General features: G+C 47.6%; 1 protein-coding gene and 1 non-coding gene across 3 annotated transcripts in view; one reads left to right on the top strand and one right to left on the bottom strand.

Moving 5' to 3' along the window:
• Lmpt (four and a half LIM domains protein limpet) overlaps window positions 1–27,093 on the bottom strand; it is a 412,264-nt gene that overhangs the window by 271,946 nt on the left and 113,225 nt on the right. The window contains exon 1 of one of the 2 annotated variants that reach the window (XM_065436842.2): window positions 17,076–18,301. The exons of the other annotated variant lie outside the window; for it this stretch is intronic. Coding sequence (XP_065292914.2) covers window positions 17,076–18,248 — 1,173 coding nt within the window. The 5' untranslated portion in view covers window positions 18,249–18,301. Of the gene's footprint in view, window positions 1–17,075; window positions 18,302–27,093 lie in introns of those variants that run through there. 2 annotated transcript variants of the gene reach the window in all.
• TRNAT-AGU (transfer RNA threonine (anticodon AGU)) lies at window positions 849–921 on the top strand. The gene has a single exon. It is a non-coding gene; the product is annotated as a tRNA-Thr (tRNA).

Genomic DNA, 27,093 nt, shown 5'->3' with positions numbered 1-27,093 from the left:
GTGCAAAGAGAGCGATTGGGGGGGGGGGGGCACTCATGTGGTCAAGCGAGCGAATGTGAGTCGAATGACTAACCGAGGTCGCTTTATGGCTTTAGATAATCTTGGACTCCGAAAGGAGCCAAGAGAGTTGTGTTTTGAGCTTTTCACAAAGACTGATCGTGTACACGGTTTAAAGATAATTTTGTGCGAGAGCAGAAGCAAGGTAATTGTTGTATTATTGATCATATTACGCTTATTAAGCATGAAACACTTTTAGCTCCTGTTGTCGGCAACCTTCGCGTGACCTTGAGCCATAAGCCAGACCCGTTATCCGGGCAAGTTCCGAGGACAACAAGAAATCATCTGGGCAACCAGTCAAAACATAAGAAAATACTGTCTCTGGCCCGCAACCATTTGTACAGGACCACATTACATAGGCTAGTTACTGCCCAAACAAGTTACAAAATATATCACTTCCGAGTACTTCCTAATGTTTGTTCACAATATCCCTCAAGCTGTAACTCTAGTACGCTGTAGTTTTATTTGTCATTTCCAATAGGCGACGTTCAAAGGCATATAAAGAGCACCATACACTTCATTGTCATCTTTCGGCCCTGAGACAGGGTTGCCTGTGCTCTTTTGAACGCCAGCAGTCCGTGAGTTCCGCGGCGCGGGCTTTGCGTCGCCCCGAGAGAAGGCGTAACACTCCGTGCCTTCACCCAAAAAGATCACGTACTCGTGACGCCTAGGGCAGAAAGGAGGTTCCACATCCGCCGCCAAAGTTTGTGAGTGGTGGCGCTGGCTAGCACTCCCAAGGCTAGTTCTGCTAGTAAAACATAGATACCCAAGAAAGTGTATGAAGAAACGGCGCCGCGGTAGCTCAGTTGGTTGGAGCATCGCACGAGTAATGCGACGACGTGGGATCGTTTCCCACCTGCGGCATGTTGTTTCTTGATCCACTTTCATTGCCATTAATTTATAATTTCTTTATTCAGTTAGTAAGTACAAGTAATTTCCCCTGTGCTGTCCTAGGTGTCTTTGTTTGTTGGCTTCTTATGATAGGTTTATTGAAGCCCGTCATTCAGCATTCGCACAAGAGCAATACAGTAAAATCATCCTTTCTTTTCCCCATTGCTACTGATCTATCCATTCAGGCGCTTCTTTCGCACTTCGTACATTGTCCAGTTCCTGCTAAGGACGATCATTTGGGGCTAACGCTTCCTACTAAATCAGTTACTGTCAAGGCCTTAATTGATTCTTCGGGGTTTAACACGTCATAGAAACGCAAGAGCTAAGAGAGACGACCCAGAAGAGTTCACTCCGGGTTAATTTTTCACCACTTGATAATTTATTTATTTATTTATTTATTTATTTATTTATTTATTTATTTATTTATTTGTACATTGTATTTATGTATTTGTACAATTGAAGTGCAGCCGAGTTTCTTTACACGAACGTCCCTCCATTGTTTCGCCAGAAGACTAGTAATCTAATGTGGGTCGAGAGCGAAATAAATTGTGCACTTTATGTCCCTTTATATTAAGATGAATATGAGGCTATTATTATTATTATTATTATTATTATTATTATTATTATTATTATTATTATTATTATTATTATTATTATTATTATTATTATTATTATTTAAGGATGACATCAAAACTATACAGCATCTTATTGCGGCGTCGATCACGGTGCTGGTGTGGATTTGAAAAACCTGAATCGAGTAACAACAGAAAACTGTGGCCGTGTTTAGCCTCCAGCCACGTGTTAAAGACATGCTAAAGCAGCGACTACAAAACAGCTGCAGAACGAAGCATATTCAGTTGCGTCCAGAGAAAACGTCGTCCCAAGTTATTTGCCGTTGAAGCAACTGTCATCGCGGCAGGATACCAAGGCAGTTTGATAACTCACATACTCTACTGTTGACGCCTCCCAATTATTGCGTATAGTTGCCATTATTTGTGTAAACAGCAGTGTAAATGGCGCAAAGTGAGTAATTTCTGATGTTAGGATGATTTCATTGCATTAGCAGGATGCATATACGAACCTGCTCGGCAGGATAACTGTTCCAGCCTCTAACAGGGTGGTCTCTCTTTGTTCGTGATCAGGACAAGACAGCTGCGTGGAGGGCAATGCTTAGCGCATGACTATGGCCTGGCTGCCTTCGGAGGTAACGTGGCATTCAGTCTATTCAGTTTGGGTGGACTGCCTTAGAAACGTTCGTTCCAACAAGTTAAACGCCGGCCACTTCAAGAACCTGAAACAGGGCCGGGATAACGTAAAGCTATTCTACTCTGTTTTCATTACAAATCCGGCTGCCAAGTGGCCTCCGTGATTGATCAAAATGTACCAGCCGCTCCCACGGCCACGCCCACGCGGGTGCGACCCGAAGACATTTCGATCAATCGCTGATGGCTAACGGCGGACTCGGAATAAAAACAGACCTGAAATACAGCTTTGCATTATCCCGATCCATGGTTCTCGCAAATGTCCCTCCTCCTTTTTAGTGAGGAGCGGCTCAAAACTTTCGCAAGCCGTGGCTATCCCATGATACCTCAGTCGAAGCGTCGTCAGACGAATAAGTGGGGGAAAGAGTGACCGAGTCGCCGAAACAACGACGCACACACCGAAGCGCCCCTGCAGTTAGTCCAATACCATCCGACACTGGGCCCACACCAGGCGAAGCCGAACCCGCGGTAACGGTCGCTCGCCGCCGCTTCCGCGGCTCCTCCGCATCCCGACGCGGCGTGCCGCTCACGCCCCCTTATCCGAATGCATGGCCGGCGAGGCCCTACATCAAGCTCGCACTTGGCGCGCCGGTGCGCGGACGCATCTCGGAGACGCCGACCGTTGCCCGCCCAGACCCGTTAGACGTGTTCCCCTTCGGCCAGCCACCCCGCGGCGGCGGCATGCGAGGCACGAACGGCGCTGCGTCGTAAACAGCGAATCCCCGGCCTTCGGACGCACGCAGCAAGGACGATGACAACAACAAGCGCGATAGCGGCGAAGACCAAGAAGCGGCCCGCAACAAAGCGCCGACCACCCCGGGAGCGACGAAACGGCAAGGCGTACGACCGAACGCGCGCGCCTCGAATACTGCACTGCACTGTAGCAGTGCACTGCGCACGAGCGAGTGTGTGTGGTGCCGCGCGCTCGTTCGTTCTCTCACGCGATCTATTTTCTCGCAGCCAGTCTTTACTGCTGGTTGGGTTTCGTCTGGTCGAATTGGTTGATGTGCCCCCGATCGCTCTGTCAGTTCTTCGTGCCAGGTCGTTCGCTGCTGTCAGGAAATGTACGCGCCAGAAGAACGCCCCCTTCGAGTGGAACGAACCGGAATATACTGCTCTCCTGCGCTTTTACAGCGAAGCTGTTAAGTGCGGTTGTACAGAAACACTCAAAAAGCGTAATATGCTTGTTTCCAGTGTTTTCTAAAAAAAGAAGCTAAGTCACTCAGTAAATTATATCTTGAGGAAATTTGGGAAATGTTAGGCGCAATATGTGCAGGCAGAATTGCTAAATCCCCGTTTTGGGCCCGGTCAGAGGCGTTGTACGAAACGTTATATGAAAAAGAAGAAATTTCATATTTACAGAAAACCGGTACCGGTCTATATATAGGTGACATAAAAGTTTGTAGTGTGTATATCTTAGCTAAGTGCGTCGAAAATAATTATTGAACACTAGCCTGGTTTCAACTTGTATGCGTTATATACGAGGCATGTAGTTGATTTTTTTTTTCAGATCTCCTTGGTGAACCATGCGAGGCACGTTGTTTATATTCCGTTGAAGCAGTAAATATGTTGTGAGTGACGGAAAATAAGTGTTTAACCTGAGTCATTTTATTAAGTTACTTATTCAAGCGTTCCAGAGTGTCGTACTGCCGTTATCCGCAAAGGTTTTTCAGACTCCTAAAGCAACTGTAGAAGACAATAACTTCAAGTTCCATCAAAATAGGCGGAATGGTAAGTGTAATATGTGTCAAAACTTTCAAGCCCCTGGCTTAATTATAAACGTCGCAAGAAAAAAAATTCTAAACCTTCTTTTTTTTTTCATGCGTGACGCAAGGTTCGTAGTGGATCTAAACAAGGCACGCTATGTGACATTTGTGTGCGATGTTAAATGCTTGTGGATCAAATACAGCGCTTGTCAAACATTTCTCAGCAAGTGCTTGAAAGCGTTAGTTATATGGCCATCTTACGCTACGTTTCATAGTGTCCCGAGGGATCTCTGCTTTGCACAAAGTTTATTTGTGGCAAAAGTGATGGGCATCTTATGGATTACATGCAGGGAAAATTCAAAGTGCTCGGATTAATTACAGCCTATGAAATGGATTACGTATTTAGGCACTCAACAGTGTATATGACTGAATTTTACGAGCGCCGTAAAATTTAGCACGTATCCCTGGCACAACTATACAGATGCGACCAAGACAAAGCGTGAGTATCAAATACACCTTTTATAAAAGAAACAAATTTTCTTAAGTGTTCAAAAGTCTCGCGCGGCCGTTATCAGCTACGTTTCCCTAATGGTCCCCGAGAGAACTCTGCGTTACAGAATGTTTGCATGTAATAGAAATGGGGGCACCTTAATTTAAGTGTGTCACAGATTTCTGACGTTTATGGCTTAATCAGGAGCATTACCAATAATTATTGAACTAATTTATTATTATACCAATAATTATTGAAGTCAATATGTTTAATGTTCTTGAGAAGTAAGATGTGTGTGGAGGAATTACTGCCTTTGTAACAGTTCCTTAACAAATGCTCGAAAGCGTTATAAACGGACAAGGTTTCAAACAGAACAGTCACGCACCAGCAACATATTAAAGTACACGGTTTAATTACAGGCAACGTAATTTCTTATTGCAACTGCTCGAAAGAAACAGCTTCGCTGGAAATTGCGTTGCGATGCTGCAACGGTAAACAAGCCTGCAAATTTTTTTTCTTTCTAGGCGCACCATATTTTTTTTTCTGTCATGCCAGGTACTTTTCGGTAGGCGCGCAGAAGCTATCCCCCATGATTTTCCCTGTAAACGTATAGCCCATCGCTTTTGGAAAGCTATTAGCTCAACTAAAGGTATGATGCGGTAAAAGGTGCATATAAATTACGGTGAGGGTATTTAGGCAGCACTTGCGGAGTCATTGCCGAATTCCGTAGATAACAGAGCCGTTACAGTCGGCACGCTCATAGCGGCGGTGTAAATGCCTATATGGCTATAAGCCGATCCGTCATGTCTTCACGTTCGCGGGTCACCGGAAAGAGGTCATCACTCAACAGTCACCGGTCACCGGAGAAGATAAACAATGCGCGCGTGTCAGCACGTACGCTGACCTGAGCGGCGCGAGCGCCAGCGTGGAAGGCGGCCTGTAGACCTTCGGACGCGCCTAAAGCTCGCGTGCACGTGCTCGCTCGAGGAACGCGCGCCATTTGCATTCGGCGCCTTTCTATCGGCGTTGAAGCTCCAACCAAACCGACAGTCAACCGCCGGCCTCGAAATCGGGCGGAAAGAGCCAAAGAAACTTATTCGCTTTAAAGAAAAGAAATAATTACGTATCCGATGGCCGGATCAACCCAGGGTTCCCCCTATGGCACAAATACCTCGATGTTTCGCCACCCATTACCGCGAAAAGGAGGCATGCGTATTTGCCACCACAAACTAACGTTTGTTTTTGTTTTTTTCTTTAACGAACGTCAAGCGCGCGTCGCGTCAAGTAGGAGCAGTTTGCTGGAAAAGGCGAAAGCACACGCGGGCGCTCCGGTTTCCAAGGGCCACAGGTGCAGTACTGGAACGCGCGAGTAATTTGTCAACACCGTACTTCGCGGCCATCACGTACGCACGGCAAGGAGCTGCTCACATAGTGCGCTTTAGTATAGGCCGTATCGTAACAGGATAGGTTATGACGCATCTTCGCTGGGTACAATAAACGAGTTTCCATGCCATCTCCGTCATAATATCGTCGTTCCCTACAGCCCATAAGCGCTCGAACATAGCGTTATAAAACGCCTGCGTTTCCAAACCGACGCGTGTAGACACCGCCGCATGCTGAATCCCAAGCGAACGATTCCTGCGTAAGGGTATCTACGAGAACCCGCATTCATTCTTTGCGGGCTTCGTTAACTATCCTACACAACACACGCAATTATATGAATGCGTCTGTTTGGGAAATGCGCGTTTACGATAATAATACCGGTTGTCTTCGTCCGTTCTCGGACCTTATTCGCGATCACGGTACAACGGAACTGTTAGAAATGTGTCAAGCTGGCTTTGCCACAGTGCACAATTTCCCGAATTATGGCGGCCAGCAAGGCAGTTATAACGGCGATCACTCGTCAGGTGGTGCCTAGTTATTGCCGCGAACGAATGCACTGAATCAGAAACAACGCACTAGCCGCACATTATTCAGAATTCTAGCGATGCGCCGGTCGCAATATCGTCAGCAATGTGCAGTGCCGAAAAGTCAGCTTGCGCCTCTTCTAAAGGTCAATTCATGACGCCCGCAGCCACAAATGACCTCACAAAAAAAAAAAATATCAAGGACCTCCCCTTCATCCTTACGTCTTCGCCTATTAATACTACTAAGGATCCTCACTAAAATACGCAACTTACTGCAGCTGCGGTGACGTTCTTGTTTGCAAGCATACACGGTAGTCTATTTTAACGGAAACAATCCTTTTAATAAGATCTCCTACGTGATGATTTTCACCTCATTTCGCTTCTTTACGTCTATGGATTTGGTGCCTGCACGCCTCCCTTATGAACTTTCCTCGCGAAAGGCCATCTGTCGTCGACCTACCGTCGATTGCTGTACTGCTGTGTGACGACGGATTGGATGCTAGGTGCCTCAGCGTGTCATTCCAGTGGGTTCTTCTACGTCGGTACAGCGTCGAGAATAACGTGGACAGCGCTTACGGCGCTGTGCGAAGTTGCGGAATCCGAGCGAAAAATTACGAATATCTCAACAACAGATGGTGCCTGCGTAATTTCGTAAAATGTTATCACCTCCCGCGGCACCGTACTATAGTAATTCAATGCAACATGGGCTTTAAAACTAGTAAATAAAAAGTTGTGCAACAAAATTTAGTCACCTAAGGATTGGACTGCAGCCGCTACCCGACCATCAAGTTTCCCCTGTGCAGATGAGAGGAATAGTGAAGAACCAACCGTCAATTCCACTAAAAAAATGTTTAAACATTTATTTTAATTGCCGTAATATAAACAGATCCTTAAAAATATCACTGGCGATGTAGCACAAAATTTGAGAGGAATGTGTCAGAATTACGACGCTCCTCTTTCAGGTCCCGGATCTATGATTTAAACCACATTCACCGGATTGCAAAGTCTCGTTCCGTAGCTCAGTCGACACACGTCCTGCCGCTTCGACAAGCGAAAGTGCAACAGATCCAGAGCAGATCACTATCACGTGTATACTCTCTCTCTCTCTCTCTCTCTCTCTATATATATATATATATATATATATATATATATATATATATATATATATATATATATATATATATATATATATATATATATATATATATATATATATACTCTTTTAAGCTCTCCCATCCCCTCTCTACCTCTGCTACGTGGCTGGCTTCCCACACACACATACACTTTTTTTCCACTTTGACACTCAATGCTCACGCATTAATGACGCATAGAGTGTGATCTATAGAATAAATAATACGGTATACTAACGATATACTCGCTGTCTCCTGCAAAAAAGAAAAAAAAAAGAAGGAACACGAAAGAAGGCTTCTTTGCACACTACATCGGATTGTGAAGAAGCTGACTTTAGTGATACCTACGTGCGCATATGTACAGCTAACGTCAACCAAGCTCTAAAAAAATAAAATATAGAGCACATGAGGACGGAACCAATGGTATTCTGTCAGCAGCGACGTACCGCACCAGGAGAACTGTTTTCATAATTGAACTATGGATAATTAGATGAGATTAATTGAAGAACTTTTTAATTACTCGATTGAGGGCGCGAATCTTGATAGAAAAGTGATAATTCTGTTTCAAAACACCCGATTCAGTTGTTTTCAGTGTGCGATATGTCCTGGCGTATTTTTTTTTTCCCCGCGTCCTAAAGAAAACGTGCGACATATAAAAATAGCCGCATGGTTACGGGCGCCGCGGCACCAGTCGTCCCAGGTGTTACTGGGAAGAATTAACTCTGCTCAACGCCTGGTTCGGCGGCCACGTGTAAGCGGCCAGGCATTAGTACTGGCGTTGGTCACCGCGAACTGCGAGCTGCCTTTTCCCGCGTGAAGCGCGAAGCCAGTTGATGCAGCGCGCGGCGGCATTGAAGAGGACGACAAAGGACACCAGGCACAGGTCGCAAATTTTGGTTATACTCTGGAAGTTGTTACGTGCCCTCCAGGAAGAGTTCTACCGCAAGAATTTTTTCCAACTTGGTTCATTTGTAGCCGGAATAGAAATATTTCAGTGCCGCGAACCCATGATTTCGGGAGAGAAATTATGGGGTTTTACGTGACAAAACCACTTGCTGATTATGAGGCACGCCGTAGTGGAGGACTCCGGAAATTTAGACCACCCGGGGTTCTTGAACGTGCACCTAAATCTAAGTGCACGGATGATTTCGCATTTCGCCCCCGTCGAAATGCGGCCGCCGTGGCCGGCATTCAATCCCGCGGCCTCGTGCTCAGCAGCCCAACACCATAGCCGGCGGGTTCTTTCAGGAGAGAAGTTGTTCTCTATGAAGAAAGGAAAGGATGGCACGGTCTTCTGCAGCCCTTGAAGGAGCTGAAGACAGGGCCGTCTCGTTCTGCTTTTTGATTGTAAAACATATTTGCTGGAAAAAATCGTACATCGAGTGTGTGTGAGCGCCGATTTCGGTTCTGCATTTATTCTCCGTTCGTGTCATTTACTTCTGTTTCTTCTTTTTTTGTTCTGTTTTCTTAATAACGTGTCAGTCGACGTACCTCGTGCGCTACAAGCCAACGTTATGGGCTTAACGGATAAAAACTGTTAGAAGTGTTGCAGTTGAGAAGCGCGCATGTAAGATACCCCATGTACTGAGATTTACACGCACGCTAGATTATACCGCTCATCGGTAATTAAGTGCGCAGCTCCCGTCTCCTGCCACCCCCCCAACACCTCCTCCTCCTTTAAGAAGCAGAAGAAAACAAAAAAAAACGGTCACCGAATTTTCAGACGCAGCTTCCTTAAAGCTCTAAAATGCAGCAGCCACAGAACTCCAAGTTTTAACAAACCCCAAGCGGCAACGCCTCCCCGAGAAAGCGCGATTTGTTTCCGTTTCCATGCAGCTCCACGATTCGCGTTCAATACGCTCCTCACAGGTATGGACCTTACGCAACTTGTAGGAATTCTCTAGCAGATCTTAACCTGCGGCGCCATAACGTAAAACCATTCGAAACTTTTCTATTCCAATTCGGCAATACGGCCAGTCAAAAACTTTTTTGGACCCCCCCCCCCCCCTTCACCTGTCTGTCCCGCGACATCACGAAAACCGCGATAGCTGCCCATCTGATATGACGTGTACACACTGATTATGCATGATTTGACCGAGCAAAAGAAAAATCGTTATTTCTGATTCGACGCCTTTTCGCCATTACCCCTCGGCTATTGTTCAAACGTTTTGGGGCTGCAGCCACTTCACCTGCCTGTCACGCGGCGTCACAAAACCGCAAATACTCACCGCGTCAGAGTGACGTGCACGCGATAAAGATGCATTAACATGCCGAACAAAACTGAATTTTTTTTCTGAATAGCCGCAGGCTGCCCCGTTCTGAAAGGAATAAAAGATGGCTGCCGCCGATCGCTCAGGCACTAGCTACTCGCACCTGCCGGAGAGCATGGGTGTATTTGCGTATAATAGAGCTTTTTGCGTGGCCGTGTAACGTTCTCTAGCACTTTCGGCACGTTTACGACCTTGCTCTGCCAACTCTTCTTTGCTGAGGATCCGTTTTAGCATCATTCTTAAGCTTCCGTTGCATGCCACCGCGATTTTCGACCCGCCACCGCAAGCTAAGTAAGGGGAAGCGGACCAATCGCAGACGCCGGCACCATGCACCCTCTTCAGCCGGTTATCGATTTTCAGTGCATGACTCGGCCTCACTGAGTCCCTCTCCACTCGAGGGTGCTCCTCGCCTCTTGCCAGCCAAGCCGCTCAGTGTAGGCATTGTTATTCGTTTTTCAAGCAAACAAAAGTGACCTCCTGTGAACAAGGAGAGCGTTCGATTGGTCTGTTCAGACAACCCTGCGGTTGACCGCCCGATGCTTGCGTCGGCGGTTACGCAATTTTGACGTCAGGAGACTGGAATAAAAACATATTCAAATAGCTTTACCTTATAAGGCCACTGAAAACAAGTGATATTACACGAAAGGCGGTTGTCAGTATAAGTAGGCTGATCCAAACGGGAAGGTATGAAATGATAGGTTTATTTGGCAACGGAAGGAAAACATATATACACGTGCTTTTGAATCTACCGCGAAGTTAGTGGCGCATCTCGTGATAAGTACTTCTCAGTCACTCGATGTTTCCTCCGTCGCGCCGGCTTTTAATCTAGAGATTCTCTCACCGATGCGGCACATTACGCCTCCTAAGCTCACTGCGCAGAATTTGCATTTCTCGTGCAGCCGTCTGCAAGGGCACACGGAGCGACGAACCACCTCTGACATTTGTGTGTGTGTGTGTGTGCGTGCATGTGTGCTTGTGTTTGCGAGGTGAACAAGGCTGAGACTCGCAGTGGATATCCTGCAATGCGCGGGCGGAGAAAGAAAACACGCATAAAAGAGTGAGGGAGAGACGAACGGGTAACATCACCCATCACCCGCTCAAGAGTTCGTTGTTCAGTTGCCGATGGCGGATACATGTGGCGGATGGCACAGGGCGTGTCTTCGCTCCAACCCCCCTGCCCCCCCCCCCCCTTTTAAAGGCAGCTCCGAATCGCGAGGCACGAAGGGTGCCCGGCGTAGTTCGTCTGTCCGTGCCGTATCCCACGCGTCCGAGGTGCGCCCACGTGCAAGAAGCGCGGCGCTTTTGTTGTCTCAAAGGGGTCGGCCTGCCTTCTTCCTCTGATCTGGTCAGCGATCGAGAGAGGGCGAGGCGGTTTCGAGGGGGAGGGGGAAGCTCACGCCCAGAGCCCGCAGGATGGAGAAGAGCCCGCGCACAAGGTCAAGGAACCGGCGCTGTGCCCCAGTAAAAGCGTGCACTGTCGCGGTAGCCGTGTGGATCGCGGTAGCAGCCAATCGGGCCTGCCCACGCGCGCGACGGCATGACCAGTGGGCAAAACTTTAATGCGAGGATCACCCACCTCGTCGTTATCGTATCTGGGTGAAGACAAGATGTTGCCGGACTAAGCGGCGCTGTTGGCGACGTGTAATGCTATTGGTTCAACCGGAATGTCTAATAAGAGGCTATCGCGTTGCACAACTCTTTTCACGACAACATTGCACCGATAATATAGCAACGTAGAACACCACGTTTTCGTCAGAGCCTTGTAGCCAGCAGATGCGAACAGAGATGCACAAGAAATATGGTCCCGAGGTATACTTACTAAGTATCTGAACACGGCTGTGGAAGCCCTGAAAGTCCTACGTGTTTAGCCACGTCACCTGGCGTGACGCGTTTCATAGCGCTAGAAAATACTACACCGCTATGATGGAGCCCATGTGCTTCGAAAATTCGCAAGTGTGTGGACTCAGCATGGTGTGTGATGCAACTTGTCCTCGCCTTTTGTCTGTGCATGTTCCTTTGTGTTTAGACCATGCCCTGATTTCATTTACTACGTTTAGCTATCTGGGCGCTACATTTTTCGAACAGCTTACGTTTTTTTTTTTTAATTTTCATACCGCATGTTTCTTATTATTATTGCTATTTCGTGAAAGGGAATAGTCGCCCCATTACAGAGGCCAAATCTCCGTTATTTTTATTTCAATAATAAAAAGAAAGGCGCAAGTGCACACAATCTATATTTCTGCTAAATCACCGCCGTTCGTGTACTTCATTTGGTTGAATACGTAGGACAGCAGGTATGAGGAACACACCGGTGTGCCGTCTTTATTCTGTGACTATTCCGCACGATATATATATATATATATATATATATATATATATATATATATATATATATATATATATATATATATGAGAGAGAAAGAGAGAGAGAGAGAAATATGCGTGTAGAAACTTGATCCTGCTTTACTCCGCGCGCTGATGTGTCCGCCTCAGCGTGCCCCGCACTACAGTGCACAGTTCTCGCGAGACACAGTCCGGCTTTTTCTTCGTTCTGTTAACGCGCCGCGCGCGGCAAGTAGAATCGCCGTGTACAGCGCCCAGAGACTTATCGGAAGAAAGAAGAAAGAAAAACAAAACACGGAGAAACAAACGACTTCGGAGGGGATGTAAGGGGATCCAGAAAACCTGCTCCGACGCGCCTGTCGGCTTCCTCTACGCGGTAGCCGCTCGCGACTTCTTCTTCGAGCGTCGGCGACAGACGGCCCACAAGCCAAATCCGGGTGCTGTGAAAGCTCGCTCCACTTCGCCTGGCGCTGCTCACGGGCGTTCAGCGCGTAACGCCGCTGCGGTTAGCGCCTTAGGTGAATGTCTATGGACGCTGCGAGTGCTACAAGACGCGATCCGTCTTGTGTGCGGGCCGACCGAAGAGGAGAGAGAAACAAACGTGCTGCTACGCGCGCCTATCGGCTACACTTCAAAAGTTACGCCCGCACGAAGCTTTCTCGAGCCGGCCGCATCACACAGACGCACCCCGCCTCAAGGGCAACCTTGGACACTTGAGTCAGCTCCGGTCTTCATGTTCAAGCAGACGCAAAAACGCATAACTCCCCCCATTAAGCAACCGGCGAACGCAGTTGCTGTATTGGTTCTTTTTCTTTAGGCGAAGCGTACGCTGCCTCTTCTTTCCACTTTGACGGCGCTGGCTACTGGTCGCTGCTGCCCTGCCTACTAAACACGAGCCGATTATCCACTACGCGTTACAGCAATATTCACTAGCACACTGCCACTAGTCCGCTGTCTAGCCTCCATGCATGGTGGGGAATGGGGGACATGTGGATGGCTCCACGCAGTCCCCATGTTAAACCTGTGGAGGCGAGGTGCTCTGGCTAACACTACCAGGGCAAATTTTGTACACGTCATCATCGTCATCATGGTCAGCCTATCTTTATGTCGACTGCAGGACGAACGCCTCTCCCAGCGATCTCCAATTACCCCTGTCTTGCGCTAGCTGATTCCAACTTGCGCCTGCAAATTTCGTAATTTTATAAACCCCACCTAGTTTTCTGCCGTCTTCGACTACGCTTCCCTTCCCTTGGCGCCCATTCTGCAACTCCAGTGGTCCTCCGGTTATCTACCCCACGCATTACATGGTCTGGCCAGCTCTAGTGTTTTCTCCTAATGTCAACTAGAATATCGGCCATTCGCGTTTGTTCCCCGATTCGCACCGCTCTATTCCTGTCTCCTAACGTTACGCCTAAGATTCTTCGTTTCATTGCTCTTTGCGCGGACCTCAACTGGTTCCGGTGCTTCTTTGTTAACGTCCAAGTTTCTGCCCCAGCGAGTATTTGGTAATGCCTGCCGTATGCACTTCAACCCATATTTATTCTTCTGTAAATTTCCTTCTAATGGGGAGGTTACCCTGTGAGTAAGCGACCTAGGTAAACGTACTCCTCTATAGACTGTGGCGGATGACTGGGGATAATGAGTTCTTGTTTCCTTGCCAGGCTATTGAACATTAGCTTTTTCTTCTGCATATTAATATTCGACCCCACTCTTGCACTTTTACCGTTAAGGTCCTCAATAACATTCACACTAACGAACTGAGCGACAGAACCGAAAATAGAGATAGAATAAACCTTGCGTCCGTTCTTTGCGTCCATGTCAAATCGTACCAACTCGCGCAGCTAAGAACATTATCAGACGAACGTATAATAGAGTCTTCGCAAACCCCGAAGATTTTTTTTGTAAGTACGGAAATGACATTTTTCGCCGTGTATATATATATATATATATATATATATATATATATATATATATATATATATATCGCATTCAATGTTGACCGATGAAGTAGTTCCTGTGAGCGCACCTCTGTTCTGTGTAACCGTAGATCACGGCATAAAACCTATGCATATAATGGCGGCTTACAGGTGTCTTTAAAGCGCACATCCCACTTAATGGGACAGCGCATCAACTTAAGCATATTCTTTGATTTTCCTAATTTTTTTCTATGCAGTTTATTTATTTTTTATTGACTGTTTCTTTCTTTCTTGCTCACTCATTTTTGGGCTACCTCTGTCCTGTTGAATTACGCATGTGCAATCGGACGTTCAAACTTCGAGAGCACAGAATGTTGACCAACATCGAAAAAGAAATTTAATGACATAACTGTCCTTTTTTTTAATTTTGCAAACACGAACAATTTAGCATAAGACTACTTAACCGGAGACAAGCGTGCTGCGCATGCCTATGCTTTATATTTAAAAAGTCACTTACGCATCACGCTGTCTAAAGTGTTGACCAATCACGCGCCACTGGGCGGTAACCAGTTCTAGGCCAATATCTCAGAATAGGCATGCGCGCTGCTGCGACACAGGGTATTCTGTTACATCTGCGTCCCTTACTTTTGCAATGCGTCCATACGTGTCTTACTTTTATGCGCCTCATACACCTCTCCTGCCCATTCTTTACTGAACAAACATAATACCGTGAGTTCCAGCTAACGTTAGCCAAGCTGTTAAGGTGAAAAAAAAAAAATCCTCACGCTAGTGGAGGTAATCTCTTATGCTCTGACATGTTTCCCAAGATGACTGCACATCTACTATCTTCATCATAAAGAAAACTGTAATGGTGTGGACTCCGCCGATAGAACACTCCGTGCAAGAGGTTCGATTATAAGAACCCATTTTATGCCAGCACTGAATGAAAGCGTGTTTAAATTATTGAACTGCCGCACTGAGACTCGTAGTGTCGAATCCAATGCAACCCACGTGATTTCTACGACCCCAAATCGCTTGTTGGGCTATGAGGACGTTGTCATGGAGGGCTCCAGATTCATTGTCACTCAATCATACAGTGTAAATAGGGACCTTGAATGGCAGTAACGCTAAGAAAGAAAGAAAGAAAGAAAGAAGAGAAAGAAAGAAAGAAAGAAAGAAAGAAAGAAAGAAAGAAAGAAAGAAAGAAAGAAAGAAAGAAAGAAAGAAAGAAAGAAAGAAAGAAAGAAATAAAGAAAGAAAGAAAGAAAGAAAGAAAGAACACAGTCACAGCGTGGGCAGTGGTATTCATTTTAACATGACTAGTTTGCTAAGTAAAACTGCGTACAGGCAGAAGGAGGAGAGGCAACTATCCTACCCAAAATAACACTCGATTAAGACCCGAGCAGCTGTCAGCGTCAAGGTCTTAATTAGCAATAAGCTTCTATAGGTGTGTACATAATTTTATTTTTCGTTACGTCCGAACTGTACCGAGAGCAAGAACATACGAGAAAGAAAAAAAGAGCAATACACGAGAAAAAAAAAGAATAGAAATAAAAATTATTGCTGCCGTCCCCGCTGGCGTCACTATTAAGAAGCGGCAAAAAGAAGCACTGGCTTGCACAGATAAAGAAAACCGGAATGATGGCTGTATCGACAGCAGCTTCCCAGAAGCTTGCAGACGCGACATCCTCCAAGCAAAGTGACTTCATTCTTAGGCAGGTGAGAACTTCGGTTTTGCGGTGAAAAAAGCAAATGAAAGAAAGAGAAGAAAGGGCAGCTTAACTGGAGCTTTGCCAGGACACATTTGCCAGAGCGTTCAGAAATAAAGGTACAGCGCGGTTTATATACGTACAGCCGACGTCAAAACTTACGTGGCGCGGGCTTCGCGAATAAGCTGTATTCCCGCCTAATGTTTTTTCCAGCGAGCCAGTAAAACAACACACTGTTGCGTTGGTCGCATCTTTTATTACAGGCTGCGTATGTGTACTACAGGCTTCAAGGCCAGGTAGAGGAAATATTCAGCTTCTTCCGATATCATACCGCGCCCTGTAAATTTACGACACCGACTGTACCTCCAGCAGATTGCAATCCGTTACCTTTGGCTCTACTACTACTACTATACTACTACTACTACTACTACTACTACTACTACTACTACTACTACTGCTGCTGCTGCTGCTACTACTAATTTATTATTATTATTATTATTATTATTATTATTATTATTATTATTATTATTATTATTATTATTATTATTATTATTAGTCTGTTTTGCTCAACGCATAAACACGCTGAAACTGAGCTTCTAGAGAAATGTATGCATAAGATAGTTTCACTTACGGGAAATATGGACAGGGTGTAGAATCAACCATGGTCTTCAGGTGACAGCTACGAAGACCATACGGCGCATATCACACATGATACAACGTAGACAAGAACCTGAGGGCTACTTGTCGAGTTGAGGACAGTGAACTGTTCAATTATGTAAGATTTTGACCTCGGTCGTATGGAGGACTAAGCGATATGTGGTGTTGAACGCAATGGCTATGTCATTACCAACAGTGGATCGCTTTACACCACCAAAATAGAAGCACCTGTCGTAAAACCCAGACTTTATACATCTGTACAGCGATCAGGGCATAATATACTGCATTACCTTTAGGTAATCTATGTAAGTCGGCCGCCATCTATGTGTCATTATTGCAACCGCACACTACCGCGACGACTATTCCTTTGGTTCTCGCTAACGTTTCCACAGCGTTTGGCAGGTTGGAAGTAACACGTTCAAACAAAGTAATGTTCTAGTTCATAGTCATGAAGGAAAAATAAAAATAGAAAAAAATTCTAAGCCAAAATTAATGTTTGCCATTTTACAAGTCAAGCTGACATCGGCCTGCTTTGCGATAGTAAGTTCCTGCCGCATTAGTATTAACAGGTTCGTTTGACAGCCTGCAGCGAACACGCTATGTCGCTTGTGCGGGAGCGAAACAGCGCGCAGGCAAAGGCAGACCCGAACAAATCAACACTCGTACATTATATAGATGCTTAGAACTTTGAAGCCAAACGCGAACCGCGGGCAGGCGAGACATTGAACTTAACCCACCGATCCTCGGCGCCTGTTCCAGGGGAACTTGCCGCAAGACGCTTGCACCCACTGAGCACCGCTGGACAGGGGCACCGAGTAGAGGCAGTCTAGGCAACGCTGGTTCGGAGGTTGCAGCGTACAGGGCCAGTTGAGGCCCTTCTTTGACCCCAAGCCGATCCCCAACGGCTCTTCGGCGTCGCCTTTGCTCCTGACGTCCTGTTCGCAGCACTCGAGGGGTAGCAAACTCGGAGACAGCTTGCAGTGGCAGCACACGTCCTCGCCCTCGGGCCTCGCGGCGCGACCGGAGCGAGCCGACTGCTGCTGCGACGGCTCGGGAAGGCTGGCGTTCTTCGGCGGCGAGTGCTTCGGGACGGGAAGGATCAGCTTGGGCCTGGCTCCTCGCAGCGCATCGACGGAGCTGTCGTCGCTCTCGACTTCGAGCGTGTCGAACGAGGAAGCCCTCCTGGTCCCCTGGAACCCGGCATCCGCGACGTCCTCACCCCTCCGGGATTCCGCGTCTGAACTGAAGTCGCTGCTGCGGCGGTGCTGGCCGTACTGCCAGAAGTCGGATATCTGCAGACACTCCTCCCGTTCCTTGTACGGCCCTCCTCCTCCGGCTTGGTCGTGCCACTTGAAGCCACCCGACCAGATGTTGCACGGTGGCGGGGGATCACCGAGAGCGTTCAGCTTGCAGCCAGGCGAAGACGACGCCGAAGCCGAGGATGGCAGGGCCTTGGGGAAGAGGCCATCGCCGCGGGAATGCTTGCGAGCGCCGCACGAGGACGACACGACCACGCTAGCGTCAGAGAAGGGAGACGAAGACAGCGACGCCGACAGACCGGGAGAGTGGCCCTCGAGGCTGGAGGAACCGGGAGGCGTGGTGGAGCCGGACCACCGAGGGGACGTGGGCGTCGACCACGGAGAGAGACGCGTCGAGTCGAACGAGCTGGCGGGCGAAGAAGGCGAGTCGTCTCGACCTCCGCGGCGCACCACGCCGCTGCCGTGGCGCGGAATCGGCTCCCGGATAGTGAGGAAGGAACGAAGCTCTTCGTCCTCCTCGTCTGAGCTCAGCTGCTGCGGAGACGACGGCGGTAGCCTTTGGGATGACATCTGCGACGTCGGCGCCGCGACTCGGATGGCTGGCCCCGAGAAGCGGCTCGCACCCGTGGCGTTGCACTGCGACGACGACATTCTTGGTCGCCGCCAAAAGGACTTCGTGTCGCCACTCGAAGTACTGGCAGCGCGTGACATGATGCGCCTCGATTGAGCTTTCCTTCTTTTTCTTCAATGGAAAGGCCGTACCACTGTAATCACGGATCGAGGTCGTACCGATCTAGACCGTGCAAATGCGCTCGTATGTAGCGGTTATAACTTCATTTAGTATGAAACATGCAGGAATTATATACTATCAGCATGTTAGTTCAGTGCCGAACGACATTTGACAGCAGCACGGTTGCTTCTTGAATCACAAACAAGACGCCACTGCAGAACCACCTATTATGTGTGCAGACGCGCACGTGTACACGGGCACAGAGGGTTCAAAAGCAGAAAGCACGTTGTCAAAGAACTGCGTACGTAGACCTATGTCAAAACAAGGAGGAATAAACGCAGCACAAGTGCGCGCCACTGAACGCTCGGCGCTTGAAGACAAGCGCGCGCGCGGAACAAAGGACACCAATCCTCGACGTACACACTACCGCACAAAAAGGCGTCAAGGTGACGTCAAACACAATGGACTCGCAGACACCCAAGCAGCGACCACTGCCGGCTCAGGTGCAATAAGATGACGACCGATTTCCAGAGCACAATAGGTGACGCGATGCGCCCGGCGACAGTGGTTGTATCCGTCGAGGAGATTCGGGCAGCTCGCTGCCTTTCCGCACTCCTGTGGACACGACTGCAGCGGTGCGCAGCATGCGTCGTCGAATGTAAAGAGCCGCAGATGATGCGGACACTTTGACGCTGCAAAACGCCTAGAGCTATGGAACTCGCCGTCTTGTGCAACGACAGTGTGTACTCACTCAAAGGATTAGCACCGAAGGGTTGCAGCGCATGTGTCGCACGCAACAGCAAGCTGCGGACACGATCGAGTTCACAGATATTCCTGAAAAACGCGAGAATTGCACGTTTTGCTCGAAGCGCACAGTGCGATTCAAAGCGCGGGAAATTTAACGAGCCGTGAAAAGAGGGGCACGAAACAACGAGAACAGAAGCTCCGTCCACCGCGTTCCTGCGATTCCAGGTGTTACGCGGGATGCCTCGGAGAAGCGGGGCCTTGTCGGATAAACACCGGCACTCTGAGCGTACGTTTCCCTGCTGCACTCCAAGAAACAGCACAACACAACACAGCACGTTCGCGCGCAACCAACTCACAAAAGGAGAACTCCGCGGCACAAAACCGCACCGGCAGCAGTCACAGCTCCTAAATGAGCAGACGCAAAACGGCAACTAAAAACCGTAACGACACCGAGGAACCTGGATGCGTCTCACTGTTCACGAGGGGCGGTCACCGCACTGTGTCACCCTAGTGAAAAGGGAGCTTTGCTCGCAGGTGGGCGGCGATTCACCGGCAGTACTTCGGCATCAACGGCGACGAAGCCGACGGCGACGACCACATCTGATCGGACGCAACTGCCACGCGCGGGCCAACAAACCGATATGACCGTCGACGTCGTTGGGAAGGAAGCCACCACATCGACGGCAGGGCCTCGCGTCCAAGAGAGGGGGGACGAGTGAGGGAGTGGCACGAGCGAGAGAAAGGGAACGAACAGATGCGCTTGCACGCCCTGATGCTGCTGCCTCGAACGGGAGGAAGAACGAAAGATGAAGCGGCGCTGTGCGGTGAAGGGAGAGCAAAAAAAAATAGTATAGGAGTGGCGCACAGCACTACCGGACAGTAGAGGCGAATCAAACAACCAAGAAGAGGTACACAAAAGTTGAAAGTAAAAGAGTGGCGGCGGGTAGAGTGCTCTCTGTGGGCACCCTGCAGTGCGGACGGGCCGCGCCGCACCGGTCGTGCAAACAGTAGCAAGAAAAAGGATGAAAACGCGCATAGAGGCAGCGGGCTGGATTCCGGATCGGCAAGGTGGTTGCGAAGGAGGGAGAGGAGGGAGTCGCGCCGCCGCGCGTGTTCGCGTGCGAGCGTGCGCGCCGGGGCCGATGGGACGCAGTTTTTTTTTTGTTCGCGTCTGGTTTTTGTTCGCGTCCAGCGGCGCTCAGCTTCGTGCAATGATGTACAGATGGAGCCAGCCTCCCGGACGGTTCTGCACCGCCGCCCGTGCGAAGTTCCCGCCGCAAAATCTTGACCGGCGCGCTCGTGTCGTGCCAGGGGCACACGTTTGGCGCATTAAGACAGGCTTACGCTACCACCCTCTCCCTCCCATCCTGCCCCATGGTGTTAGACCATAATATCACTTCATTAGAGTATTTCCGGATAAAGCGATACTCCCGCATATACAGTAGCCGAGCACGCGAGTGCCGGTTCCCTAAGTTTCCCGGGTAAGAAAACTCAGAACTATACAACTTTCTGTGGCTATGAAGGGAAAGCTACACAGACAAAGCACGCACAAGTGGGGTCGCTTCTGAAAAGGGTCCCGCGTTTTAATCGATGTTAGTTTAGGCTGGGGAAGAGAAAACATAAACACCTTATCAGCAACACTTAAACAAGACAGAACACACAACTGAGTGTAAAGGTTTACTTATTTCGCGGCTGTTCCCTTCCGCGTCTGGGCAAATGCGAAACCGTCGCATGTGGAAGCTGCGTCGATGCGGCGTCTGTTCCGAGCGATCAAAAGCACTGTCAAACAATGCCGAACTACTTGGCGCGGTAGCCCATGCGCAGCAGCCACGCACCCGTAGCTTTCCCTTCATAGCTACAGAATGTTGCCCGAGAGTATAGCAGCTGTGGTAAAATTTAGTGGTCGTTCTTGACTGGTCTTTTCGGCCGCGCAAGCAGCCTCTCACATCGGCCTCTTAAAGATGCTTCCAACTTTGAGTACCAGCTGCCTTTACGCCGAATATATGCGTCTGTTTTCTTACAACACTCGTTTTTAGTAGGCAGCGTTCTTCAATTTGCCGTTGGGTCACTCGGAGTCCTCATGAATGTGGTTCGTCCATTGCTGCAGTTCTTAAAGACTGTAGGCAGTCGTTCCACATCTCGCGTCTCACACTCGACAGCGAACAACCTTCTTGGACATACCATGGAAGCACTGTGTGTGGACTTACGAAAATATCCAAAAGTCATCGGGACGCCTGCAGAACTGACTGCAAGACGCAGAGTAATTGTATTATTGAGTTATCCCGACGGCTACAGTGTGTGATCCTCGAACGTTCAAAATTTCTGCCAGGTTTTGTTTATGGTACTACCACGTGCAGTGAGACGTCGCTTGGAACTTCGAATGTTAGGCAAAAAATCTAAGGCTGGTAATCGCTGCTTCTTGAATCATATTTCGGTGTCCCTGCTGGTATTCTTCGGTTGGCGTTTAAAAATGGACAAACAGTGACAACCAGTGGTGTTATGTTCCGACTCATGACATCGTTGCGCAGAAGAGTTCAGGTTTGGGCGATTGCTTACTTCTCACCAACAGTAATAAGTCCAGCACAGCATGTCTAGTGGCCCATTCTTTTTTTTTTATTACATAATGTCATAGAGGAGGTCGGCGCATATAGGTGGCACCAGCTTGTCCTCTTCGCGCAGCAAACAAAATTAAATCCCAGAAGTGCCCAACAACGCACGATACGGTCAAACAGCATGAACCCATGCAAAGCTCTGCTCACTAGTGCAGGCAGCCACAGAAGATAGTACACGAACACGCACTAATGCGCACAAGCATGCATAAGCGAGCCCACTTTCATAAATAAATAAAAGTACTCGAAGTTGTCCGCGAAGACAAACAGTTCGCAGTTTTGCAGAGGAGTGGGCCGGGATTACACAGCATGCGGCATACCTGCACAACATCCCACAACTAAGCTAGACTTTCACATGATGCACTTCTCTGTCCGCGTCGCGTCTTTATATTTTTTTCGATGCTTTTGAAATATTCATTCCAACTGGCACAGCGCTGCTGCGACGCACTGTTTTTTCCGGATGAAAAACGCGTCCGGATTTGCTGAATCCCCGCATTCGCAAATCCGAGTTCCCGGTTGCCACGAAACTCCAAATGCTTGGCCAAACAATGATATACGTCCACCGTGTAACCCGCGCCGTTTTACTGAGGAACAGCATTGCAGTAGCAATCAGCGAGCGAAAGCCTATCTTTAGTTTTGTTAAGGCGCAGTCGAAATTAATTGTAAATTCTTAATGAATGCAAGCGAGCACTGTTTTAATATACCCGACAGCGCAATCTCTACGGTGAAACTACCTTGCTGCTTTCAAACAGATTGGAAATGAGCAAAAACACAAATCCGCCTATATGCTGTTTAACCCTCGCTACAGTCAGGCCAATGTGCCGTCCTTCCATACTACTTGTAATATAATAAAACGGCACCTAAATTCATGTAAAAAATAAACACAGACCGCCGTGTGGGCGTACAGTGGCTTGGGTGTTGGTCTGCTAAGCTCGAGGGCAAGGGATTGAATCCCGGCCGCGGAGGCTCCATTTCGACGAGGGCGAAATGCAAAAATACTCGTGTGCCGTGAAGTGGGTGCACGTTAAAGAACCCCCGATGATCATATTTAACCCGGGATCCCCCCCCCCCCCTTACGGCGCGTCTCATACTTGCATTGCGGTTTTGCCACGTAAAACCCCAGAATAATAAATTAAAAAGGAAAGAAGACCTTAAGGCAGACCTGCGCTACTTTGCATATTGACAACCCAATTCCCAGCGATGCTATTTCATTGGAGCAGTCCTATTAGTATTGCCCGTTATAGAACCCCAACTTTAAAATATTGCTCCTATATCGCCCGCGACACGGTCCCCATTTCCAGATAAATGAAACTAAAGTTACAAAGTTCGTTCTTCAAGCACACCAGAAAAACATCCGTACAACGCCTTTGTAGCGTTTTTGAGTTGTTAAGCAAATAATTTACTACAAAGGGTGTAATTGACCTAAACACCTTAAAATTTGCGAGTAGACTGTACATAATGTGCCCGATATTTCAAACAAATATGCAGTCGGTGGCACTGCCAGTTCTTTGAGCGCAGTGGTCAAACATCCCATACAATGTTTACGCGTGTACGCGCTTCATATAACGCCTGCAAATTTGGAGAAAACGAGGCGCACACACAAAAGGCGTGTATTTTTTCCCCCTTTTTTTAGCGTTTTCCTCTCTGTCATCTTTCTAACCCCTATCCCCAATCCCCAGTGTAGGGTAGCAAACCGGAGACTCATATCTGGTTAACCTCCCTGCCTTTCCTCTTCATTCTCTCTCTCTGGAGAAAACGAAAACTCAGTAATTATCTACGGACCCCGTAAACAAACAACAAACTTCAAGCTCTGGTCCCACATAAGCCCTAACATGCGCGCAGTTCGACCAAACGTGAACTCAGTGTCACTTTCCGTTCTGCCAGGACCGCTGAGCACATTATGAACCCATATAACGGCTCTATAACGCTTTCGGCCACACGCATAAATAAATTACTACATAGGTCGTATTGGACCCACAGATTTTAAACTTTGCGAAAAAATCAGCCATAACGAACCCCCCCCCCCCTTTTTTTTTCACCTATATTGAACTCAATGCCAGAGATATTTCTTCCAAAATTTTTTTTTTCTCGCTGAACAATTGGACACTCAAACAGAGCTACTACCGCTACACTGTCAATCCTACAGGTTTACTTCCGGAAAAGAAAAATTGTATGCGCACGAAAACTGCCAATAAAAACGGTGCACAAAGGCTAAACCCGCCTTTTTGCTACAACTCACCACCACCACGTTGCACATGCGCGCCCTTTAGAACACGCTGCAGAAATCATATTTATTCTTATAACAAGGATGGAAGGCGCGCTCACATAGTTATTGCGTTCTCGTGCTACGCAGTGGCCTCCTAAATAGCTTTGTCGATCGCTTGGGGATACCTTCGAAGAACACGTATAGTTGCAACATTTATTGCATACCCGCATCCACGGCAACGATGTCGTAAACCTGGTCCTATCATCATGCTTTGGCGATGTGTGGAAATATGTAATCAACTTGGAGATTATCGTCCATGCACTGCAAGAAGTCATAGGAGTCAGTTGGGTCCTACAAGACTGTAATTTCCAAAAACGATGCTGTAGGGTGTTAAAGAAGGTTTATTGAATCTAGATCTGTATTTACGTCAGATGCAATATTCGGCTCTAGTAGAAGCTTGGACGCAATTATGGTTAAATTCAGTGTGGTAGACAGTTGAGGCCAACTCGCGGCTCTGTTGTAAATAAAGATGGCTTCCAATGACGTCATCGTAGATGCCATGCTGGTGTGCCGGAAGAATGAGAAGCTGGGTCTGTGACGTCATGTCAAAACTATCGATGTAGCGCAATATTTTAACATTTCATTCTTTTTTTAATTGTTAGGAACGTTCCCGGGTTATGAAGATGGAGTGAAAATAACCTGCGATACCTGGCCGGATAGAGACATTGTATTTCTCTGTAAATTTACGGTTATATCCTTACATCCTAAGGAGGATGATAACTTGGGAGGGCAGATTGAGCTCGACACGTCTTACACGGTAATCTGGATTTCTGGCATTGCTATGGAAATAATTACTCGGTAGTGGTTCTATGCTTGCGTCAACAACTGCGGTAAACGCTGATGAAAGGTAGATATTAATGTTTCTGGCGCGTTATTAAAACCAACTGAACTACCACTTTGAATTACGAGTTGTAGCTGGTTTGCTACATGGTTTGGCGGATATAATGCCACATAATTCATTCGCATTAGAGCATAGAGAGTAATTCAGAGGAAGTAACTTCAGTTTTAGCGGCCGTTAATTTATTTAAGCACTACTTAGCGCATAGCCGACAGCGTTCCAATGTTCCTAGTCTTTCATTTTTATGGGCGGTTCTAAAAAAGCGTACTTTTATCGCCTTTAAAATGCTGTTTAGACCTTTGCTTACTTAAGCATCGCCACAATTTATTTTTCCCGAATGGTAAGCATGTGTTTATATTTTAGGTTTAACGCTGTGTTGTTGAATAATTCCCAGTTAGCCCAGTTTACAGCGCGGTTAAGTGTTTTAAATGTTATCGTAGAAGCGTGCAAGTACACTGTTATTTTTATGGCGAAGCTGCTAGCCTCTGATTGGTCGGCATTTTTTGTGTCCCCGTCTGGGCGCAAAAATGTGGGCCGATCCCGCAAGTAGTGCAATACGGGGCCGATCAGAGGCGGAGGTGACGAAGGCTTCAAGCACTCACTAACGTGAAGCAAAAAGTGCATACATTCTTTGGAATCACGCGACCAGCGGCGGCGTGCTGTCAAATATACATTTGCTGTAATTACTACCATTAACTTAAAGCAACGAATCATTGCATAGCCCGCTCAGCAGCTGTAGTGGTGGTTTTGAAAAGCTTCGCAGGACTTTCGCAGGGCCGGGACCGCGAGTCAACTTTTTTTCGTCACTTCCTGTGTTGTAGTCTGTTATCAGTTTTATTGTAGGCTACTTTTCTGTGCAGTGGTAGCGAACTGTACCTATATCGATAAGGCTAGGGTCACTGTAACACCGAAGCAGTGCTTATGCACCTATTGCGACCGTCGTCAATGCGCCCGGTAAGAAGTAAAGAGTGTTATTTCCTTTAATACGGATTCTGATTACTTGAGTTAGGCAGAAGTCTAGAGTAATTTCGAGCAATTCTTTGAACTCGTTTCGTGATAACCAGTTTGGTGCACATAACAGGGAGCAGTTAATGTTGGAAAGAAATTAAAATCGCCGGAAGCAAAAGAAATATGGGCTCCTCAGGATAGTTTGGTGTTCTGCCGAGTGCTGAAAAACATGTGCGCGAAAGGGCGGTTAGTTATCGGGTGGCCTGTAAAAGGTACCAAGAATGATATCACGGAGTGACAGTAAATACAAACCCACGGTAGCTCCAAGTTCGTGTCGTGACAGACTAGTGGCGATGCAAACAGAGTTTTACCAGCTATAAGGGTGCAACTATACCTCTCACCTAGGGGATGGTGACGATATAGCGCGAAATTTAAGTTTCGGGAAAATAACGAAATCCTCCTTGTCCTCCGTTAGTCAGGTTTCTGTGATGAGTATACGATATGGATGTTATCGGGTGATCGCATTTCGGCATAGCACTGCAGATGTTAGTGAAAGCAATATTGAGGGTTATAGCGATGAGTACCATGAGTTATATGTACAGGTAACGGGATTGTTATTTGTACGACGTCACTTGGCCACTGCTGTTTGCAGTCAAAAACTAGCGCGGGGGGCAATGCTGAAGGAAAACTGCGGTGCTTCTGGAAGCATTTCCGAGTGCACTGAAACATTTTTTTTCACGCTGGTCCTACGCTGTATCGAAGAAATAAAACTTCTCGCCGACGTAAAGTTTAATGAAGGCGTGTTTAGCAACATATTTCTGAGGCTTAGATTGGATTACGGGGGTTTTACGTGCCGAAACCACCATCTTAGTATGAGGTACGCCATAGTGAGGGACTCCGGAAATTCAGACCACCTGGGGTTCTTTAACGTGCACCTAAACGTAAGCACACTGATGCTCTCGCCCCCATCGAAATGCTACTGCTGTGGTTGGGATTCGATCCCCCGACCTCGTCTTCAGCAGCCCAACACCATAACCACTAATCAACCAAGGCGGGTGTCTTTGAGGCTTCATTAACTGCCACAACCTTAAGCACTCATGGCACATGGCAGGTGTGAAATTTTCTCTGATTGCGCAATACGTTTCTTAACATTTTCGACGCATACTGCTTTCTTCTTCTTGTAGACTATAGTTTGATCATATCATTAGCAGTACTTCGAAAAAACAGCATCCCAATGCTTTTCGTTTGTGAGGCTTTTTTTTTTTTTTATCCGCCCATTTCTTTCCTGGAGCAAATCTTCCAATACCATGTGCGCGTTCAATATTGTTCATATCAAGCTGAATTCCGAAGTTATTTAA

Source organism: Dermacentor albipictus, chromosome 5 (genome assembly GCF_038994185.2).
Source record: "Dermacentor albipictus isolate Rhodes 1998 colony chromosome 5, USDA_Dalb.pri_finalv2, whole genome shotgun sequence".
In the NCBI taxonomy this organism is placed as follows: domain Eukaryota; kingdom Metazoa; phylum Arthropoda; class Arachnida; order Ixodida; family Ixodidae; genus Dermacentor; species Dermacentor albipictus.
This window is presented reverse-complemented; position numbering and strand designations above follow the sequence as displayed.